General features: G+C 38.7%; 1 protein-coding gene across 5 annotated transcripts in view; it reads right to left on the bottom strand.

Annotated features, from left to right (window-relative positions):
• LOC124110541 (polycomb group protein Psc-like) overlaps positions 1–14,422 on the bottom strand; it is a 43,703-nt gene that overhangs the window by 22,767 nt on the left and 6,514 nt on the right. For 3 of the 5 annotated variants that reach the window (XM_046469921.2, XM_048395805.1, XM_046469922.2), the window contains exon 2: positions 5,633–5,865. In XM_046469921.2, the coding sequence (XP_046325877.1) occupies positions 5,633–5,744 (112 nt within the window). In that variant the 5' untranslated portion in view covers positions 5,745–5,865. Of the gene's footprint in view, positions 1–5,632; positions 5,866–5,969; positions 6,104–6,129; positions 6,190–14,422 lie in introns of those variants that run through there. The other 2 variants (XM_046469923.2, XM_046469924.2) reach the window with 2 other exon arrangements.

Below are 14,422 nucleotides of genomic sequence, written 5' to 3'. Positions count from 1 at the left end.
TCACTAGTCCTGCACCATGACCGTGGAATATATTTATTTTATGAAAAAAACATAATCTAGAAATGCATACAAAAGCAAGTCTAGCCAGCTCAAGCTAGCTCTATTCCACAAATCAGCATAGGGAATTTTATTTTTATTTTTAGAGTCAAGAAGGATATTGTGTAATATAAGATTTCAGAGACTAAATGTTAGTCTAACCCATCACATACGTCCCGTTATTTCCATCCATCAGTATATCAATATTTAATTTCGTTTTCTCCATAACAAATATGATATTATAACGTTTCTGTTTACAAGCTGTTTCATTTTCGTAAATTGTTTTCATATCAAATTTCTTTTCAGTTCGTTTCTTCCATGAATTCACGGGAAGCTCACGTGCGTGTTTGTTGTTTAACGCCGCACTGAGCAATTTTTCATCAAAATGAAGGCGGTCTGTAAATACTGGAGACTGGACCAGACAATCCAGTGTTTGACATCAGTAGTTCTGATCTGCGTAATTGGGATGCGGTGACATGCTATCAACTCCTTTAGCGGCCATGACACCCGATCCCGTTAGTTGCCTCTTACCACAAGCACAGAAGCCTTTTACGAGAAGCGTGGGCTGCTGTAGACCAGTTCTAACCCGGATCTTCAAGGGCAGCTGATGCTGGTGTCCCCATCATGATGCGGAGAGAGTCGTGATGAAAGCGGTGCAACCCATGTCACTCACTCACACACTTCACTCATTCACTTCGTCACGACATGGCTGAAATACTGCCGATGTGACGTTACATCTTAACTCACTCACTCACTCATTCACTCCCTCTTCAAGGAATCTCTTCAAGGTGTAAATGTAACAAGAGGCACAGGAAACAAACTTAGGACCTACAGGATAGTTAAAAATGAAATAAAATTAGAACCCTATCTCAGTCACTGTAAAGTAAGAAAATATCGAGTGCACTTTTCTAAACTAAGATTAAGTAACCATAAATTAAATATTTAACTTGAGGCTATGCTCTACATGTTCAACCATTGATGACGAAAAACACTACTTACTTCACTGTATTAAACACACTCAAGAAAGAAATATACTCTTTGGAAAATTATCCAGACAAAATGTAAATGTAAATGTTCACAGTCATGAAGACAAATTATTTCACTACATCCTCTCAAATAATGAAGCAGTCAATATCAACTGCATTTGTTTCCATATCTATCATTTCAAACAATAAATACCCCTTCATAATCAACCGTTGACATTTTATGTATAATAATATCATGAAAAAATGTAATATTGATTGTTTTGTTTTTGTATGTGTCTACAGGAATGTAAATTATGTATATACATATGTATATATGAATCATAATGTCTTGTCTCTTAAAATTGCATCTGTCCCGTAATGGAACGTTTCTGCAATAAAAATTATCTTATCTTATCTTATCTTATCTTATCTTATCTTATCTTATCTTATCTCAAATCACGGAGGCTCACTCACTCACACAACTCAGATGCTTCAGTCAGCACCCTATGGGGTTTCCAGGGTGAAGAAATGTCCCCAAGTAATGAGATGGGGGGTCAGGCTCACTTGCCTTACTTGGGGACACGTCTCATTGTGTTGGCAACTGCACATCCCTACTGAAGCTTCTACCGTCGCGGCCTGTTTGCTCTCCTTCCGGCCACTGTATGACGCAGAGAGGATAAAACACAATGTTGTTGATGAAGATGACCTTGGATAGATCAGTCACGCGATAGTTTAGTTGTTGTGACCCATGGGCCGCCCGTGTGGTTTGAATCGTGTTGTTAATTATGGAAATATTAGTAGTGGTAGTGGCAGTAGTAGTTGTAGTGGTAGTGATGGTAGTAGTAGTGATAGTAGTAGTGGTGGTAGTAGTGGTAGTAGTCATAGTGGTTGTAGTAGTAGTAGTTGTAGTGGTACATGTTGTTGAAGATGTAGTTGTAGTTGAAGATGTAGTTGTAGTCTGTACGGTGCTTGAACGGGCGCAACGAAGTCAGTTCAGTATTTATCTTCAAAACAAAACTTGTGCCAACATAGAAAACCGAACTCCGGTCTCTTGCGAGACGAACGAACGTTTGGGCATTCTACAACACCCTATCAGTATATACTTGTCTTGACACACATGATAAGGTTAACTCGCGTGATAGACGCATTGAAGGCCAACTATTTTCAATCTGTTCTATCTATAGATGTTGGTTTCTCAGTCACTCAGCTATCACATGACAAGGTTTTTTATCTTTCTTCTGGTCCAGCGTATTAACTGGCAATAAGCTAACGCCATCACCTCAAATACATCCTTAATCAATCAAATTACAAATCTTTTAATCTGACACTATACACCTCTATGTGAAGATCATTGAAGGTCTCGCATGACAAACGTTCTAATCTGACAGTGTAGAGTCTTCTGAATTCTTGGTACAAATGAGAAACATTCAGAACCGTATCTGATCTCTGCACATTCAAAATGGATATAATCGGGGAGTTCCGAATGCAAAATAATAAAGACGCGCTGTTATATTGTTGTGGATATATGTGTGGGTTTCCTTTTTGTGAGGTCGAAATATCCGAATCGTTTTAGAAAGCTGACATGTGACTGGCCCAAGAACCCACAAATCCTTCATTTAGATTTGGCTGTCAAAGCTCGCCAAGGGTTGCTATGGAGGTGTCCCTAGATCTTCACGCAGAGAGACTGGCGGTGGGGTAGCCTAGTGGTTAAAGCGTTCGCTCGTCACACCGAAAACCCGGGTTCGATTCCTGACATGGGTACAAAGTGTAAAGCCCATTTCTGGTGTCCCCTGCCGTGATATTGCTGGAATATTGCTAAACGCGGCGTAAAACCATACTCACTCACTCACTCACTCACGCAGTGAGATATCGTAGCGGAGTTAAGGGTCTGACATTAATCAAACTGATCTTTAATCATTAAACCAGGAAGCGAATCTGTGACCAGTCTACACGGAAGTGGAATTGCGGCACTACAGCACGTGTCAGATTGGTAGCTGGGTCCATTGTAACCAAGGGCAACGTGTCATTTGCTATCTAAAGTCTATTTACATAGGGTCGATTGACAGACAACGCAGATCAGACCTCATAACTCAGTAGAACTCCTTAAATATCACGGTTCAAAAGGAAAATTAGAAGAGGCCCATTTTTTTCTCATTTCTAAACGAAACTAACGACTGCGTCATTGCTGTCTGGTGCACGTTCAAGGCACGTGATCATCATGAGTGAGGGAGTGAGATGGGATTAACGCCGCTTTTAACAGTATTCCAATTTTTTCACGGCGTGTCAGCTTAATGTGGGAGGAAAGCCCGAAGTGATGCAGGTCTAAGACGTTTACCACTTCGGTGAAACCCACTAGCACGGGCATGGTGCTGATAAACCTAGAAACATAATCGGGGCGAACCGGGATTCGAATCCACAATCATAGATTTCTGGCGCAACTCTGCACAGAAAATCGCGACGCCTTAGACGACCAGCTGTATGACGATGGCCTGTAAATATTCGAGTCTGGGACAGACAAACAAGTGATTGATAACACCCTAGCTATTAAGTCGCCTCTCACGATAAGTTTTGGTAGTTCGGGACCTATTCGAAGCTAGAACTCCGCGGGGGTCATGCGTGATTGGCTTCTAAAGGTTTGATAAAAAGCGTTACATGACTGAACTCGTCGGTGAATACTGTTTTCTGCCGTCTTAGCAATATTCAGGAAATATAGCCATGATGTTCTCCCCGCGTGTCCTTATGTCGGGAAACGAACCCGTAACTGAGACAAACAAAGCGAACGCTTCATCCACTGGGCTATCATCCGCCCGATTAAGGCTGGAGAAATCATTCAAAACAGGCAGCTTTAATACAGCTTGTCGGTTATGGAAATGAAGCTGCGCCTCCGGAATACACAGAGAGGATAATTTGTCACAAGGAATGTGCGTTTGCTATATCGAGGGTGCACGGGTGACACATCCGGAGGAGCCCATGTATAGATAAATCCCACGCCAAAGGTGTGTGAATCTAAAGTACACCACGTCGCAATAATCGGAACATGCAGCACGCATTCATAAGTACAATGTTACAATGAAAAAGTCTGACACGTTAACAGGACCTCAAACACACGTATCATGTAAACGTCTAGGCTGTTTCTGATCTTGCGCAACGAGAAGCGTGGGCCGAGCCACCCAAAGTGCGCTGAAGCTGAAGTATGATACATGTCATATAACCAACACCATGTCAATATGACATTATCGGATGAACCTATCAAAAACGTTTAAACATATGCATTTAAAGTAATAATCGTCCAGCTCTTAATCACACCCACATACCCTAAAACGAAAGGATATAAAATGGCACAAACTCTCCTAGTTCGAATTTGGTTTTCTGGTATTAAGGGTTTCCTGAGGGAAAGCATAGTACAGGAATTTAGCGGTGTCAAAATATGATATCAATATCCGGGTAGAATCCACCCCGGGTTTATTTCTACCGCTTATTAATTGGACATCCACGCAGCGGTTGTTAAAAAATACCCAATGGGGACTGGCCCTCCAGGGTTCGATAAATAAACCTTCTATAATTATCCTATGTCATGGTGTCCTTGTCGAAAGGTGTATCTATCCGACTTGGATTAGAAGCAAATGTAGACTTATCAATGTCTAATCTATTTTTCATGTCGGTTATATAAACTCACGGTCCCTTTTCGATAATATACATTCGTTGCTTACACCGAAAATAAAACCATTCGATTAGTCATAAATATACATAACATTTCCTAAACTTTTACCAAATATCTAAGTCCACCGTGTTGATATATGTATATATAAAACAATTAGACGATATACCCTCAACATATAACAGAGTTACATCTATCTCGCTGTTAACATGCTAACCAATAAATACCGTTGTTAAAGGCGGACTCTGTTCCGTCGACTTTAGTCCAGGGCTAGACACTCATGTTTGATCTATCAGTGAGTGAGGGAGTATGGTTTTACCCCGCTTTTAGCAATATTCCAACAATATCACGGCGGAGGGCACCTGAAATGGGCTTCACACATTGTACCCATGTCTGGAATCGAACCCGGGTCTTCGGCGTGACGAGCGAACACTTTAGCCACTAGGCTACCCGACCGCCCATATGTAATTAGGCCAGATGATAACGATGAGCGCTTAACCGGTACATTGACTGGAGGCTTAACGTACAATAATTATTTTAAATTTTGATTCGTCACAACATTTGAGTTCGCAGGCAAAGTGGTGTGTGAATGACTAGAGACAAGCTTGCGTGGGCTGTCCCTTTGTCAGAGCCTCGCCCCCTTAATGCATGCACATGGTGTCGCGAATACACACCAGTAAAGCTAATTGTTCGATAAAAATCTTAACATGCCAAGAGCAGAGATAGCACGTATCATAAACTATATTAACAAAGAAAAAACGAAACGAATAAATCACCTTAAGATGAAACGAGAAGAACTATTTTTCATATAAATGTATAATGATCTGAAAACAGGTGTTCCTTCACCCAAAGTGTTTGAATAAACGTTTAATTGATAAATACCCCCTATGGTTTTAGATACTACTACAAAGTCCACAGCGAACATTACATCTTAAGACCGCATGTAGCGCGTCCCCAGTGTCTGAGTACTCACACGAATGAAGGCACTCGATGATCGACGTGGCATCAATGAAGTACCCTCCACATAACACACAGACTAGGTGATGGTTCAGGTCGTCAAGACGAGCTCGCGTTGTCCTATGCATCGCTAATTCCTTCTGTCAATCTCGCCATCTGTTGGCACTGTATGAATGAACCGCTCAAGTGCCCCACTTTTCCGGAATTTCGTTTCAAATTTCCATGTCAACCCGTTCGCCAGAAACAACGCTGCAACGAAGAAAAAATAGAACGTATTTCCTGCTTCATGTGTTCATTTCAATGTTGATCCAAGATGAGATATACAAGGTTGTAAATTGCATGCAATGGACTACCGATGAGCAGGGTACAGGGCCATCGTAATGTACATTTCACATCTGTGTCATAAGATGAAAACAAGGCGCGCTATGATAAACACATTCTTGGTAAGCGACGCTATTCTCACTCGGCTTTTCAAATGGGGTAAAAAATAAGTCCATAAAATTCAAATATCACCCTCTCGATTTCAATACGAGCTTCAGTGAAACGGGGAACGGAATTAAAATGAAACGAAACCGTATTTACAAACCCCGTTGTACAGTTAAGGTTAAAGGTCAAATGTGCTCGTTTCCAGCCAATGAGAGCGCGCTGGTTGAGACGTTAAATCGTTATACTGAAACCTGCATAACGCAGGCGGGGCAGGAGAAGCTTTTTAAATACACGAGGAAATTAATCTAGGTCACACTGTGATGAAATTACTCAGACACGATAATTAAACCTTTAAGTGAGTTATCAGATATTAATGCTGAAGTGTTGTAACGTGTTTATTACTTTCATTACTCAATATATAATTACTTTTAGTTTCTATAAGGAGAATGTATTCATTTGCAATAAATATTTTTATTTTTATTATTATTACGATCTGAACCATATGACCAATGAGAAACTGAGTTGATCTGCCAGTGTGAATATTCTTTTAACGTCCACAAACCAAGTTTTTTTTTATTTCCGATAAAGACAGACACAATCGAATTCTCTTTATAAACAGCCAGTTACATTAGACATGAAAACGGTTCTGAAGTCGTGTGCGAGTTATGATTCATTGTCTGAACAATCACTCGATCAAACAACTCAATGCACAAAATGCTGAGCTATCCGACATCGTTTCTTTAGACTTATTTAGAAGTTTACACGAACCGTCTCTGACGAAATGCGGTACAACGTTTGAGCCAAATAAATAACGGTCTGCCCAATCATGTTCTGTTATGCACTTTCGAAAAAGAGAAAAAAATAGGAACGTTATCCGCATTTTCGGACGAAATAAAGGACGCGTTAGGTTAAAATGTGCATTTGTGCCACGTTAAGATTTAGCAATTCTTTGAGAGGCACAATTAGTGTTTAATTATTTGATTGTGTAAACGAGATAGACATGTACTTAATGTATCCTAATTTGTCGTGTTGAGTATTAACAAGCAAGTTGAGGACCGTGCACACAAAGCTTGATTGAACTGAAACTGATTTTATGGCAAAGTGCTTAAGTTATTTATCCATCTTACTTAGAAATAACCACGACATAAACTGAATGTGTTCAAAATTTACCACTAGTCCCGGACTATTTCTCATGTCATCGACCAGCAACTAGCGACTAATTTAAACCAGTAATTGAACCCAAACTATAATCTTACAATGAAATATTTTAAACGTTTTCGGCAAAAATAACATCATCATTGCATGTTTGTTTTTAATTTTAAAAATGAGAGCCCTTGAGTAGACTTTTTTGTTTGACGACCTTTAGGCAAGTTGCATGTGGATTATCTATTCACTAAGTTTGATTTAAAATTTTCTGCTAAAATAGCTTCACCGACGTTATCAAAATTGTGTACAATCTGTATGCTCCGGCTTGATTACATTGTGCGTTTCTGAATACACATGTTTTTTGTACATTATCTTAAATAAGCTACTGCAATAATTAACTTACTAAGCTTTATTAAATATTTTCACGATAATCATGTTTTGGACACTGATTTTGTTGTCCAGGTAAATGTGCAATTTTGGAAGAGGTATTATAAGTGAGGCTATAAGTGTTTAAAAATGTTCCGTTCCTCATGATCATATTACATCTGTCGTATTAATAAAAATCCCAAATACAAACTTTGCGTTTGATGAATAAAACAATCATATCCTTCGCGAATTTTGACGAATAAATCCTTTAAAAAAACATTTAATTTGTTGTCCCCCCAAACCCACAACTTGAATTTCACTAAGTTGAGACATTAGAGCGGACTTGTATTTTCCGGAAACACGCTTAAACCGTTTCCATGACGAACGGGAACCTTTTTATGCTCAACAAGATGATATTCCGGTTTCGCTGCATCCGGGTTTTTTTTTATAATTACCAACATATTTAGCGAATTTCGATTCTGACAAATTGTTATGCATATGACGTTATGTCAGAAAAAAATTGAGTTAATTTTCATCCGTTTGATAAAGAAGCCATAACAAAAATATATTACTCTGAAATATTAGTATCTATTTGATTGTTAAGTGGAGTGCAATATTTCAATGACAGTTTATATTGTTCATTGTGTGACTTGGGCAGGATTTCCTGAATACACCTCGAGGTTAAAGCAGTGGCTGAGTCACTCATTAAAACAATGGTTGTCTCACTTGTGAACTGTCATTGCATGATGACCTCGAACTTTTAACACTTACGTGTACTCAAACATAAATAGTTGCCGTGATAATTGTCTTATTCATCATATTGTGGGCGGAGGTTAAAGCGTTCGCTCGTTTCGCCGAAGACCTGGGTTTGAATGTCTAAATTGTATCCCCGCCGTGATATTGCGGGAATATTGCTGAAGGCGGCATAAAACCATATTCACTCACTCCATTTTGAAGTAGATTTGGGACAATGAATAAAGGCTTGAGACCTTACAAGCAGACATACAGTATTTTAAATAATGTCACATGTCATCCTCAGGTATATTTTGTTTCGGTTTGTATCGATACATGCACGACCGATAACCTTCTGATAGCATGGCAACGTGTACCGGACATTGAATCGTGACACACTGTAAAACACAAATCACCCACTTACTCATCATATTGATATTTTTCAAAAGCATAATTACTCTCTTTTTCTTTGAAGATTTCTACTGACTTAGATTAATTACGTTCCCTCAGGTGATTTAGATTTTTTTTTAAATGATTTAAATTTATTTTAAAATGAATTAAAATTAAACTTATACAAATATTACAAAGTTCTTCACATCGGTCACGGTGACTTGTTTGTTTATGGTCAATAACCATCACATTTATATATCGATATTTGAAGGGAGAGAAACTTTAAAGTGTGATTTCTTCTAGTCGCGCGTAATCATTAAAACGGCATGTGTTGTGAAGTTGGGAGAATTGCCAAGTTTTGTCAATATATTTTCATATGATCAGTTACTTTTGTTGTTGAGTAACTATTCTATCTCGTTCTTAAGTTTGGAAATCGGCTAAAATAAAACAAAACACATTCACAGATTTATCAAATAAATACGTCAAACATAATTACCGTTAAACCCGTTTCGGAATTTTCAGAGTTTCGATATCGTTAAATGAAGGTATATGATACAAATATTAAAATAGAATTCATCACGCATGGCGTGACAGCCCCACAAAGCGATCTCAGGTACGACCTTCTCATGTGGAAGAAAATTGTAATTTGTGTCGCCCCATCAATTTCCGCACTTGCACAGAAAATGTTTTAGTTGGACGCTATTGGTATTTGCATATTCGAATTTAAGTCGCAGTACGGTCTAAATAAATACTGCCGATGCGGCCTTCCATTCTAACTCACTTCCTTAATTCACTGGCCTCTAAGTGATTTCTCTACAATATGTTAATTACATTAATGCAAGGAATCTTGGGTAAACTTCACACGCATGGTAGTGATACAGAGAGCCCATCGGTCATACTTGGGAAACGAGATTCGAACCCTACAGCAGCGGATCCTGCCACGACCTAATACAGAACAGGATAACGTTTATCATAAGTTTCAAGAAACTTTTAATGTGAGGCTTACCTAGAGAAACTAGAGAAACTGAACGAGACTAATCACTGTAGATAATACGGGTGTAACGATTTTTTCCAGTGCACGAACGAAAGAATAATATAATATAATATAATATAATATAATATAATATAATATAATATAATATAATATAATATAATATAATATAATATAATATAATATAATATAATATAATATAATACATGTCTGCTTACGTATACAAGAGGTCTCAAGCCTTTATTCATTGTCTTAAATCTCCTAGATATTCAAAATGGAGTGAGTGTTGTTTTACGCTGCTTTAAGCAATGTTCCAGCAAGATCACGGCAGGGTCACCAGAAAAGGGCTTCACATATGGTACCTATGTGGTGAGTCGAACCCAGACTTTCCCTGTGATGAGCGGCCGCTTTAACCACTAGGTTACCCCACAAACCCTCATTGCGGTGGAAATGTCTCATTTACATCTGAAGTGTCGAGTTTACCAAGTAACGATTTTCCACGTGTTTGATTGTATCGTGTATAGCACGCGAACTCACAATCGAGATCACAACTAAATGAATCCTTAGATTCCCACTTGCGTCACATGAATTCCTAAAAGAAATAATATAGTTTTTATTACCCATGAAATTGGCCATACAAAACTAAAACCATCAATTTTTATTACCAATGACACGGGTCATAAAATGTGATATTTATATTTGTGTATACATAATTACAAATTCCTATCTGACGGATTTGATTTTATTACTAGCCACTTACATTCGCGGTTTCCAGTGGTACGTGATTGTCATGCTACTATACCGACTTCAAAGACACACTTTAATAACGCAAATAACAAAACAACATTCCTTAAACAACGATTATAACGAACACGCTTGTAACGAACTGACGGATATAACGCACTATTTCTTCGGTCTGGCATATGCTGTATATTTTATCATATAAAACGAATGGATATAACGAACCTGCTCAGAACGAAATATAGCGAACTTACTTTGTGGTCACATGTGTCCCATGTGTCAACGGCAATGCTTGTGTTTATAACGCGAGGCGGTGGGGGAGCCTAGGGGTTAAAGTGTTCGCTCGTCATGCCGAGGAACCGGGTTCGATTCCCGACATGGTTACAATGTATGAAAAGTATTTCTGGTGTCCCCCGCCGTGATATTGCTGGAATATTGCTAAAAGCGGGGTAAAACCATACTCACCCACTCAGTTATAACGGACAGTTAATCTCTGAGCTGCTCACGTGTACAGAGGATCGCTTCCGAACATTACCATAATAGTTGTCAGGAACATTAATATTAAGCATTTCCCTCTGTTAGCCTATTACATGCTCTACGGTAAATGTTCTTCAGTGGTCAACGCAAGGACTTTACAGCGTTATCTGTCACATCGACATCATTCACGTACAAATACGCATAATTAATTATGATGATCACAGCATGTATACTTAGAATGGCTCACGGTGGCCGAGTACGCTGATAAACTTAATGTCAACAAAATGACCACGTGTTTTCTCAGACACCGAAGAGATCCGAGCTAATAGATCTAAATTAAATGTGGAGACAAAAGTTCACAAGAGAAAAACATAAATCATATTCATTAGGTAACGAAACATAATCCTACATACAATATCCAATATCGTCAATACAAATTCAAGCTACGCAAAAGCAAACCTGAACAATCCAAATAGGGTAGAATCATAGGTCAAGGGCGCCAAGGGAGATAACTCTAATGCAACACGGCAAACAAGAAGAGTATAAAGCAGCGATTTATACGTTGTTATTAAATCATGAGACACTCGTTCCATACAGACAATTTCAGTTACAGAATAAATGAAGGACCCACAGTACAAGGGTGTTCTATAAAGAAATATGCCACTGTGTTTGTGAACAAAATATAATAAAGGTACAGGATTAGATCCACTAACGGGATCGGGTGGTCAGGGTCGCTGACTTGGTTGATGCATGTCATCGACCTTAATTGCGTGGACCGATGCTCATAATGTTAATCACTGGATTGTCTGGTCCAGACTCGATTATTTTACAGACCGCCGTCATAAAGCTTGTATATTGCTGAGTGCGGCGTTAAACAACAAACATACAAACAAGATCGATACTAAACAAAAATTCGGTATTGTTCAGTAATTTTTCAACACAGGGGCCGACCATTTGATGCTCGGGGAGGGTGAGGGGACGGGTATATTCTTGGGTCCTTTTAGCGAAAACATTACACGTTTGGAAGCGCTGACGAAAAAAGCAAATAATCCGTCGAAACAAAACCCCAGGCCTCTGTGAAACCCTGAAGTTAATCCCAGGAAAATTACACCTTGACCACAGTAGTCGTCCGTCGGACAGTTGTGGTCAGAATTAAATGTCTGTCTTAGATATTTAAAAGACCCAAACAGGAAAGTTCACAATAAAAAATAACGTATTTGTTTCTACAAGTCAGTCTAATTGAATAATCGTTACTATCGTTCTCATTTTCGTGTAGTACTCGTTTATTCGTTCAATTGTTATTTCGTACCCATATTCGTTTAATCCTGCTCAGTGTAAACGGTTGTTGTTTAACCAGAGATCGTTTACTTCTCCAGTTTGTTAACTCCCTGTTCCTCTGATAGTTTTCACTTGTCCGAATTTTCCACATTCACCCGGATCCACTGATCAGCTCATCACATTGTCTGGCTCCATAATATCATGCACGGCAAAGTCACTCGGGGAACAGTGAGCAGAGAGGGAAACAGAGGAATAATAACTACAAAGTATACGAAAAGTGTTGGTAAAACAGTTCCTGCTAGCTGCACTTTAGTCTTCCGTTCGGAAACATGTAAAATCATTTAGTTTTCCGTTTGGAAACATACATTATTTAGTCTTCCGTTCGGAAACACGTCCATAATTTAGTCTTCAGTTCGGAAACATGCACATTATTTAGTCTTCCGTTCGGAAACATTTCTACCATTTAGTCTTCCGTTCGGAACCATGTAAAATCATTTAGTTTTCCGTTTGGAAACATACATTATTTAATCCTCCGTTCGGAAAAACGTCTATCATTTAGTCTTCAGTTCGGAAACACGTACATTATTTAGCCATCAGCTCGGAAACAAGATTTCTATCATTTAGTCTTCCGTTGGGAAACATGTAGATTATTTAGTCTTCAAATCGGAAACACGTACACCATTTAGTCTTCCCTGACTTCATGATGCGGCCACGTCCATGATAATGACGCCAAATTGAAAGATGAAAAAAAAATTCTGTAATGGAAAACTACCCTATGTTGACGTATACACTATCTATCTCCGTGTCTGTTTTCAAACAAAACAACTTAAAACCATATTGGCTACAACATCGTGCTGCTAAATTAATTACCGACAGTCGGAGGTCGTCGGGTCATTCTACAAGATAAGGCGAACGATCAATTTCTCGGAAGAACGAGCAGATATTTTAAACAAAGACGACAGGCCTATTTTCTGTGTATTTTGTTATAGTATATATTTCTTTATGCAAGTATTTATTTTGTAGTTTTTGCTGGTGTGTGGATGTTGTACATGTTTACACATTGTACCCATGTGTTGACTCGAACCAGAGCAAACTCATAAACCAGTAAGCCATCCCACATTGTTGATCGTGTGTCCCCAATCCTGATTAATAGGGTACGATACTACACAAAGTCGACCAGGTCGCTCCGACAAGTCATGACCTTTCGTGAAGGCATTGTGACCATCCGATCCCTCATTTTGGTCGTCTTTAGTAATTGATGAATTTAACTGTTTAAATTTGCCATCAAAAACACACTGAAGCAGTATCGCATACAATATTGTCGCATGCGACGGTCGGATAAGTCTGAGCCGATCATTATTGATTGGACCAAGTGGGGATTCGATACATGTCTTTCGTGTGACAAAACAACGACTCTAGGCTAACCCGTACACTGAAGAGGAAAACATCTATTAAATTTTCTATTTCTCATCAAACAAAGACTCAAATACTGAAGGGGCGGTGGGGTAGTTTTGCGTTTGCTCGTGTCGCCGATGGCCCGGGTATGAAGCCAATTTGTGGTGTCTCCCGCCGTCATATTGCTAGAATATTACGAAAAGACGGCTTAAAATCCAACTCACTCACTTCAATATTGAAAACAACGTTTTGTATATTTGCTATTTTTATTATAATCATTTTGAAAAAAACAAACTTGAATTAAAAAAAAAATTATGTAACAGGACAAACGAGAGACTTGAAAAACAATTCTAAATTAACTACAATATCCCATGTAATCTTAAATATTACATTTCAAAAATTATGTGCAAAAATTCGTTACTCTGCTATGCGTTCACATGATCCCTACACTATAAAAAACACAAACATTTCACGTGGAAATAACCCCAGCATGTCGGCCGTGCCTCAGCTGCATCGTCTAACTGTTTTTTTACGATCTATTGCCCAAATAAAAAAAGTTGTTATCATGAATTAAAACATTCAAGAAGTAATTAATCACCACAAGGACAGAAAGCGCGCGAAACTTCTCCCTTAATAATGATTGATGTGGTTATAAACGACTCTAGAAAACGCGGGAAAATATACAACATACTCATTGTAGCGTGCACGCGTCTTCTCCCGTTGCCACGATATGTGGTTGAAGTGCTGTCTTATCTGGTTTGGCCAGTAAAATGCATTATTAAACTGGTGTCATTCGTTTTCAAAGTTATTAACCGATTTAAAATATATTAAAGAGAGTTCTCCGTTTAAGATGATGCCACAAGT

This window comes from Haliotis rufescens, unplaced genomic scaffold (assembly GCF_023055435.1).
Source record: "Haliotis rufescens isolate VD_foot unplaced genomic scaffold, xgHalRufe1.0.p SCAF_148, whole genome shotgun sequence".
Classification (NCBI taxonomy): domain Eukaryota; kingdom Metazoa; phylum Mollusca; class Gastropoda; order Lepetellida; family Haliotidae; genus Haliotis; species Haliotis rufescens.
This window is presented reverse-complemented; position numbering and strand designations above follow the sequence as displayed.